The sequence below is a fragment of the Podarcis cretensis genome (assembly GCF_951804945.1).
Source record: "Podarcis cretensis genome assembly, chromosome: 8".
Classification (NCBI taxonomy): domain Eukaryota; kingdom Metazoa; phylum Chordata; class Lepidosauria; order Squamata; family Lacertidae; genus Podarcis; species Podarcis cretensis.
In genome coordinates this window covers 445,653-454,394 of record NC_137177.1, presented here as the reverse complement: position 1 = coordinate 454,394, position 8,742 = coordinate 445,653, and the positions used below count along the sequence as shown (strand labels likewise).

At 60.8% G+C, this 8,742-nt stretch overlaps 1 protein-coding gene across 1 annotated transcript; it reads right to left on the bottom strand.

The window, feature by feature from the left end:
* Positions 1–1,330: 1,330 nt before the first annotated feature.
* Positions 1,331–8,496, bottom strand: PPP1R14A (protein phosphatase 1 regulatory inhibitor subunit 14A). The gene is made up of 4 exons (XM_079985823.1): positions 8,260–8,496; positions 3,729–3,809; positions 2,823–2,855; positions 1,331–1,777 (listed from the first exon to the last, which is right to left on the bottom strand). Exons 1-4 carry the CDS (start codon positions 8,479–8,481, stop codon positions 1,637–1,639), a joined length of 477 nt encoding a protein of 158 aa, XP_079841949.1. The 5' UTR covers positions 8,482–8,496; the 3' UTR covers positions 1,331–1,636.
* Between the last annotated feature and the right edge of the window lie 246 nt (positions 8,497–8,742).

The window sequence follows — 8,742 nt, the reverse complement described above, 5'->3', positions numbered from 1 at the left end:
GTTGCCAGAGGAACTGAGGAAAACAAGGCGCTGAGAGGAAATTGTGCAACTATGAAGGCGCATCAGAGAGTGCGGGGAAGCGAATGCTAATCGAGTGTCTAGATCAAGGGAATCTGTTCCCCTCTCTTCTGCCTTGGCCAGGCCACACCTGGAATACTGTGGCCAGTTCTGGGCAACACATTTTAATCTGGGTGATTAAAATAATCCAGGGTCTGGAAAGCAAGCCTTATGAGGAAGAGCTGAAGGGGTTGGGGGTGTGTAGCCTGGAGGAGACTTAAGAGGAGATAGGAGAGCTGTCTTCCGATATCTCAAGCGCTGCCACATGGAAGGAGGAACACGCCCGTTTCTCCCTGCTCTGGAGAGGGGGGTGGGGACAGAACCGATGAATTTACCATAAATTACAAGGAAGGAGATTCTAAGAGCCAAGAACTTGGTGACAGTAAGAGCTGCTTGACCCCCTCCAAAGGTTGTGGTCTCTCGGAGCTTGCGTTGGCCACCTGCCAGAGATGCCTGCCTTGAAATCAGGGTCCCTTCCAGCTCTGAGTCTATGGGGAAGACAACTGGGGCAGGAGAAGCCTGTTTTAAAGCAAAGAAACGAGGCCAGCTCTCTAGGAGGGGAATCCCCCCACCGGTGAAAAGGGCAGCCTCCCCCCCAAGGGAGGAGGGGTAACTGTTCCCCCTCGCTGCCCAAACCCTGACAGAGCTGGAAATGCAGGAAGAGGCGGCCTGGGAAGGTCAGGAGAGGCCAGCGGAGAAGGCCTTGTTGTTCCCATCCAAAAGGGATGTGCTGCGTGCAGCTGTTTATCCTGAGCTGTAAACAAGATCGGCAGCTGGGAGAGGCTGCGTCCCGGAGACGGCCACTGGGCCCACGCAAGGCTACTACCCCCCAGCCCCAAAGGCCGCTGGAGGCCAGGCTCACAGCCTCCAAAGGGGGAGGGCAGCAGGGGGTCACGGAGGCAGCAGCAGGAGCCATCCTCAGAGCACAGCCACGCTGGCAATTTTGAGCTGGAGACGAGCCCAAGAGTTTGCCCCTGGCAGAGAGTGGGGCATGGGCAGACTGGTTCACGAGAAGCAGAGCTGGAGGCCGGAGCCCCAAAAGAGGCTTCTGGGCACGTGAGGGGGGGCCCAGCAGGATCCAAAGCAGCAATTCCCGCATTGCAGGGGGCTGCACTAGATGGCCCAGGGGGGCCCCTTCCAACTGCATGTTTCCCTGATGGCTTTGGGGGGCCACAGGCTGCCTATCCCTGCAGCCGATGTCAGCAGCAGGTGTGCGACAGGTACCCCCTCCCCAGAAGAAACCCCACCTCCGCAGCAGCTGACCTGTGAGCCATTTGAGACAGAGTGCTTTATTACAGGATACACGGAAAGCAGACAAGACTGTTCACTGTACAATGGGGAGGGGGTTCAGAGATGCTGCTGGGGGGCGCAGGGGTGCAGCAGCTGTGGGGCTGGGGGACCTCCCTGCAGCCAGATGCAACTGGGGGGAGATGCGCCTCTTCCAGACACCGTTGGGAACCTGGCTTGCTGCGGCCACTGGCAGCCTGACCTCTATATTGCAGCCCCCCCCCCCCCCGCCCTCCCCCAGGAGTCCACCCCTGAGGCTTTCGGCAAAGCCTTCCGCAAGATCAGGCGGCTCTCACACTCGCTCCTCCGGGCTCCCCGGGCCCTGATCCGCTCTCTCCCGGCTGCCGCCGCCTCCGCTGTCGGGGCTGGTCCGGCGGAGGACGTGCTCTGTCCGGAGGCCCCTCAGCTTCCCCAGCAGCTCCTGGATGAAGTCCTGCGACAGGAAGGAAGGAAGGAAGGGGTGAGTCCCGCCTCTCTCCGGCCGGTGGGGAGAGAGGGTCAGAGGCCAGGCTGGGCCAACAGCTGGGTCAAAACGGCCGGCAAGGGAGGGGGAAAGCATTCCCAAGGAGAGCCAGGCTGCCAGATCAGACCAGGGGCCCATCCGGTCCAGCATCCTCTTCTCAAAGGGACCAAATATCCGTCTACCTAAACCACAGAGCCTAGGACTTGCCGATCAGAAGGTCGGCGGTTCGAATCCCTGCTACAGGGTGAGCTCCCGTTGCTCGGTCCCTGCTCCTGCCCACCTAGCAGTTCAAAAGCACCTCAAAGTGCAAGTAGATAAATAGGTACCACTCTGGCAGGAAGGTAAATGGTGTTTCCATGCGCTGCTCTGGTTCGCCAGAAGCGGCTTAGTCCTGCTGGCCACATGACCCGGAAGCTGTACACCAGCTCTCGGCCGCAACCAGAGTCAGTCACGACTGGACCTAATGGTCAGGGGTCCCTTGACCTTTAGGAGTCCAGGTAGACTGCCTGTGGAGCTGAGGGTTCCATAAGGACATCAGAAAAGCCTGGCTGCGGCCAACGCCTCCCCCCATCCAGCGTCTTCTTCTCACAGTGCCCCCCCCGGAAGCTGCCCCCCAGCTCCCTGCCCTGAGAGCAGCCAGGCTGGCTAGCCCTGGGGGGAGGGGCTCCGTGCTTCTCAGCAGAAGGGATCCAGTGGGGGAGGCAGGGGATGCTCTTAGGAGTGACCAGCTGGGATTGGAACGCCAGGAATCCCCGGGAGGATCCAGCAGCCATCCCAGCAGCCACTGGGAGGGAGGGGGGAGGCTGTGTTGTGTATCTGGGTGGGGAGGGCTTTGCGCCAGCGATGGGAGCTGCATCCCCTCCTCCTCCTCCTCCTCCACAGACAACCACTCCTGCTGGGAGAGGCTTCATCCGGCAGGTGCTCTGGGGGGGGGGCAAGCGGCTAATTCCCCTCCCTCCCCTTGCAGGGTAAAAGCCAGAGGGGTCCCTGGGGGTCAAAGAGCAAAGGCACCCACCTCTGTGTCCTTGTGGCAAGACTCCAAGATGCTCTGCAAAGAGAGGAGAATGAGGAACAGCTGGGGGAGCCTGCCCTGCATCTCAGCCCCCTTCTCTGACCCTGGAATTTGGGGAGGGGGCAGGAGGAGAATCCCACTTCTCATCCCCCAAAAGCCTCCCTCCCTCCCTCCCGCCCAGGCCCCCTGGCCCCTCGGCCTGCTGCAAACTCATCTCCCCTTGGATAAAGTTTGGATGCCCTTCCGCTTTAAGCTCTTTTGGTTTCAATTTATTACTATTTGGATTTCTTTCCAGCTGGCGCAGCAACATGGCAGGTGCGCTTATCAATTGCACCAATGGCCTTTACCCCGCGGATCCCTGGTTATTGCACCCAGGCCAGAGGCAGAACTCGCTTGCTCACAAATGCGCAGAGGCTGGAAATCTTATCATCAGGAGTGCTGGATCCTGCCCACCAGCCTTGGGAGAGGACCGTGAAGAAGCCACCTTATAAAGAGTCAGACTATTGGTCAATCCAACTCAATACTGTCTACACTGGCTGGCAGCACCTCTGGCCCAGGCCCACCTGGAAATGCCAGGGATTGGACCTGCAGCCTTGTGACCTTCCACACTCTGAGACGGCTCTTTCAGGGATCTCATCCAGGGGGTTTCCTGCACAAAGCTCCCTCCCTCCAAATTTGGGGCACAGGAACATGGGGTCCTGCCTCAACCTGGGTGAGAAGGCTGCTCCACCCAGCGCAGTCTCCATGCTGACTTGAGAAAGGCTCTGCAGGGTTTTGGACACAGGGCTGTTTCCCTGCCCTACCGGAAGATGCTGCCAGGCTAGGGTGGCTAACCTCTTGCAAGCCACGCAGCTGCCCTGGCACTGACATAGAGCCCCCCCCCCCACGGCAGCAGCCCCCTGCGCCAACCTGCAGCTTCTTGGCCCGCTCCTCGTCTGCGGCCATCTCCAGCAGATCGTCAATGTTCACCTCGTCCGGCATCTCTGCCTCCTGCAACGAAAGCCAGGGGGTCGAGTTGGGCTCTGTGGGACCAAGGAAGCGCCCCAAAGCTCAGCAAAGGGATATTGTGCCCAAGCAAGGCCTCACCAGGGACCAGCCCCTTTACAGGGCTCTGGAATAGGGGGGCCAGCCACCATTTGTGAAGACCACAAGCAGGCTCGCTAGGAGATCCTAAGAACAGAAAATGGGCCAAAGACCCATCTGGTCCAGCAGCCTGTTCTCCCAGTGGCCAACCCGATGCCCTCATGGGAAACTCACAAGCAAGACCCGGGTGCAGCAGCTGGGATTCAGAAGCATCACTGCCTCTGACCAGACAGGCAGAGCGTAGCTGTTAGCCAGAGAGCCCTCCCTGTATGCTCTGCGAAGAGCAGAGGCCGGCAGCTCCATCCCAGAAGCAACAGCCTTCGTCTCCATCACAGTTGGCCCCTCTTCCCCTCCCAAATGCCCCCTTTGCCACCCTCCTTCCTGAGTCTGCCCCTGCGACTTCGTGGAGGTAGAAACTGTCTCTCCGGCCTTGTCACGCTGCCGTTTCTGCGGGGATCTACGCTCGGTATTCATCACTCCTGTTATACCAAAATCTCCAAATGGGTCCGAACTTCAATGTCTAAAACTCCTGGTAGAGAACAAGGATCTGGAGATCACACTCAGGGTGGCCAAATTCTGTGCGACTGCCATAAAACTTAGGGAATAAGTGGTACTACCAAAGTGATTAAGGTTTTAAATTATAATTTTAGGTTATATTTTAATGATACATATATAACTGCCACTATATCTGAATTGTCTCTGTTGTGCCCAATTGCAATTGTGTTTTGTGTTTAATGATTTTCCTGATATTGTAAGTGACCCGGAACTGGTCTGTGACCGTAATAATAAAATTCATTCATTCACCATCCTTCCTGCAGAGACTTGGCTGCTGGCGCCTCTCCCAAACTCCCTCCAGAAGCAGCACAGCAGGCAGCTGCCCCACTGCCTTCCTCCAGCCCTGGGCTGCTAAGAGGGGTCTTGCAGAGGGGGCAGGGGAAGGCAGAAGAGGCGGGGCCACGCTCTGCTTGTGCCTTGGCACCCAGCGCACCCAAGGCCCTGTCGCCCACCGAGGAGTGGGTCAGCTTTTATTTGCTTTCATTATCTTCGTTTATGCTGGCTGAAAGGGTCAAAAGCCTTCTGGGGTGGCTTGCAAAGTGGAACCGTGCTATGCGCGCGCGCACACACACACACCAAACATTAAAATATCCCTGAAAAATAAAAGGGCAAGATCAGTTAAAGGCAGAGGACTCCCTCCAGGCCTTTTCAAGACCTGTTTGTCAAGGCAGGAGCCTATTCCGTAAGGATCAGGCATCCTGTAGGTAGGGATCGGGCCCTGCCGGGAAAGGCCTCCAACCGGACAGACCTGCACTGCAGGGCCTCCTGATCGGAGGCCTGAGCTGTTGACACGCCTGCAGACAGCCCTGGAAGCCAACCCAGCCCATCGGGGCCCCAAAGGGAGATCAGCAGCGCTTCCCACTGGGCTCAGCCAGGGCGGCCGGCAGAGAACCAGCTCTCCCCATCGCTTGCCCCAGTAGCTGCAGCCTCCCAGGGCGTCCTGACCAGAGCAAAGGGGTTCAGGGGGAGGCCTGCAGGCAAGGCGGGGGCAAACGCTGCTGTGTCCCGTCCCCCCACTGCTGTGCAGCTGCAGAATTCGCCGGCCAGCTGAGTCCTGCTGCTCTCGCTGCAACTCCCCTGGGATGCGCCAAGCCAGCCGGGCTGGAAACTTTCCTTTCATGGCAGGGTTGCGGGCGCCTCTTTTATAGATGGGTCTGGCTCCTCTCCGCCCCCCCCGCCCCCCCACCTCACTCCCTCCCAGGCCTCAGGCTGCAGGAATGCATTCTCTTCCTCTTGAAAAGCCACTCTTTCGTGGGACCAGCTGAGGTCTGCCCCCCCCCCGCAAGCCACCCCAAAGCAGCCCCTTCGGGGGGGGGACAGGAGGAGGAGATCCCCACCAACAAATCGCCCTGTGGGCTTGGGATGAAGGGCAGGATATTAATTCAATTAATAAAGGCAAAGTCAATAGCTCCAGGTCGCCTCCAAGAGCAGCACAGAAATGGTCTTAATTATTTTTGTTGCTCTTCTTATTAATCACAGGGGCAGCATCCCTGCGTATTTCCAGAGGGGTCTGGGAAGGGACCCGAGTTCTAATTCTGCCTTTCATTGCTCTGGAATATGGGGAGGCAGAAGCCACACTGGTGGGGGGGGGCACCAAGAGCAGGCAGGGGGCCCCTCCAAGAGGAGCTGGACTGAGGTGGGGTGGCAGCAGGAGAGAGGGGGGGATGGGCAAGCAAGACCAGCCCATGGCGGGTGGGCAGGCAGGGGCCTGTGCATGTGGGGGTGGGGGCGCGATGTGGGATCCACAGGAGAAGAGAGGCCTGGGTGAAAGAAGGGCCACCAAGGAAGGAAGGATCCAGACTCTCCAGCCAAATCAGAGCAGAAAAGGATTCCCATTAGGAGACGGTGCAGAGAGAGACAGTGTGGCATAGTGGTTGGAGTCGGACCTGGGAGACCAGGGGTCAAAGCCCCACTCAGCCATTAAGTTCACTGGGTGACCTGGGGGACAAATCACTGCATCTCTCAGCCTAGCCTGCCTCACAGGGTTGTTGCAGGGATATACCCTATGCCTTTTTAAAATGTGTTTTTCTGTTGGGGGGGGGGAATTGGGTTGTTGTTTTTATTTTTATTATGTATTTTGTGGTTTTATATCTTGATTTTATTTTGTGAACCTCCCTGAGACCCCTGGGTATAGGGTGGTATATTATTATTATTATTAATAATAATAATAATAATAAATGGGGAGGAGAACCACGTGCCCCACTTTGAGCTCCTTGGAGAAAAAGTTGGGAAATAAATGCAAGGAATAAATAAACAACGCAGGCCAGCTTCCTTTGCCAGAATCAGGCCGGCTGCCCCATCTTGCTGGAACTGGGCAGGGCTCTCTGGTTCTCCCCGTCCTGCCTGGGGCCTTGGCAGTTCCCTGCCCCTGAGCTGAGACCCTCTCCCCCCATTTCACATCCTGGCACCATATGTCTTGGGCAGTGCCTTAACCCTGCCCGAGGGCAAGGAATCAAGAAAGATCAAGAAAGGGATTTGGCGAGATTAATGGGGATTCTGCCCATCGGAAAGCCACACAGAAATATTGGGGTGGCAGGAGAAGAAAATGGAAGGGGTGCCAGGAGGGAGAAGGGGCTGCAGCCCCCCAGGGGACCCAGGAGGGAGAAGGGGCTGCAGCCCCCCAGGGGGGCCAGGAGGGAGAAGGGGCTGCAGCCCCCCCAGGGGGGCCAGGAGGGAGAAGGGGCTGCAGCCCCCCAGGGGGGCCAGGAGGGAGAAGGGGCTGCAGCCCCCCCAGGGGGGCCAGGAGGGAGAAGGGGCTGCAGCCCCCCCAGGGGGGCCAGGAGGGAGAAGGGGCTGCAGCCCCCCCAGGGGGGCCAGGAGGGAGAAGGGGCTGCAGCCCCCCCAGGGGGGCCAGGAGGGAGAAGGGGCTGCAGCCCCCCCAGGGGGGCCAGGAGGGAGAAGGGGCTGCAGCCCCCCCAGGGGGGCCAGGAGGGAGAAGGGGCTGCAGCCCCCCCAGGGGGGCCAGGAGGGAGAAGGGGCTGCAGCCCCCCCAGGGGGGCCAGGAGGGAGAAGGGGCTGCAGCCCCCCAGGGGGGCCAGGAGGGAGAAGGGGCTGCAGCCGACCTGTTCCAGCTTCAGGGATGCCACACAGCCGGGCGATGGCATCTGGGGCAAGGGAGGAGCAGGCCTGGCTGGATCACAGATCCCTGGCACAGGAAGAGAAAGGATCACAGAACTGTAGTGTGAAAAGGGACCCCATCTGCTCCAAGCCTGGCAATGCAGGAATCTTTTGCCCAAAGGGGGGCTCAGACCCACGAGCCTCACGCTCTGCCAACGGAGCTGCTGCCCCAGCAATGACCAGGAAAGTGGGGGCAGCTGGGTCAGGGCGAGCAGCTCCATCCCGAGGCTTCCTGGAAACAGCGACTTCCTTCCCGGTGACCTACAAAGAGCCCACGCAGTGGCTGGGAGTTCCGCAGGCTAAATGAGCCCTGCTTCTTCCGGGAGAGGATTCTGCTGCCCTCTCGGCCACTTCTGAGCTGGGAGCGTCTCTTTGGCCCGACCCGAAAGCCTTCTTCCGTGCGTGAGCCTCCGTGGGGCTCGAGGACCCCTGGAGTTCCCTTCCAGCTCCAGGCTCCGCGGATGCTAAGCCCACAGGCCGCCTCATGCCGGGCCCCTCGCTCCCCGGGGAGGACCCTGGGCAGAAGACCCCCGCCTCCAGCGCCTCCCCAGATGGCAGCCCGGATCCTGCCCCCCTTCCCCCTCGGGCGAGGCAGCCGCGCCGGAGGAGCCCGCGGAGTCTCCCCGAGAGGCTTCCGACGGGGCGGGCGGGCGTCCCCCCGGCTGGCCTCCCTCGGCCCGCTCACCTGTCCCCGGTAGAGCTCCTCCAGGCGGCCGTCGATCCACTTCTCGGTGTCGAGGCGCCGCTGCAGCTCCCGCCGGTCGTACTTGACGGTGACCCTCGCCTGGCGCCGCTGGATGCCCGGGCTGGGCGTCCTCTCGGCCGCGCGGCCGCCCCCCGGAGACAGCCCGGCCGGGCGCGCCGGCGAAGCCCGTCCCAGGCGCCGCCCCACCCGGTGCGCAGCCATCGCTCGCGCCGCCGCCGCCGCCGCCGCTGCCCGACGGGGCGCCCGCCGCCCCACGGCGCCTTATAGCGAGGGGCGGGGAAGGGCGGCAGGGCGCCCCGCCCCACGGCGGGCCCGGACGGGGCGGGCGGCCCCCCAGCGCCACCTCCCGGCCGGCCCCGTCCAGGCCAGGCTGCGCGCCGCCGCCAGGGAGACCCGAAGCAGGCTCCGCGTCCCGTTGCGCGGGGGGGGGGGGAGTCTCCAGCCGCCAGATCCCTCGGAGAG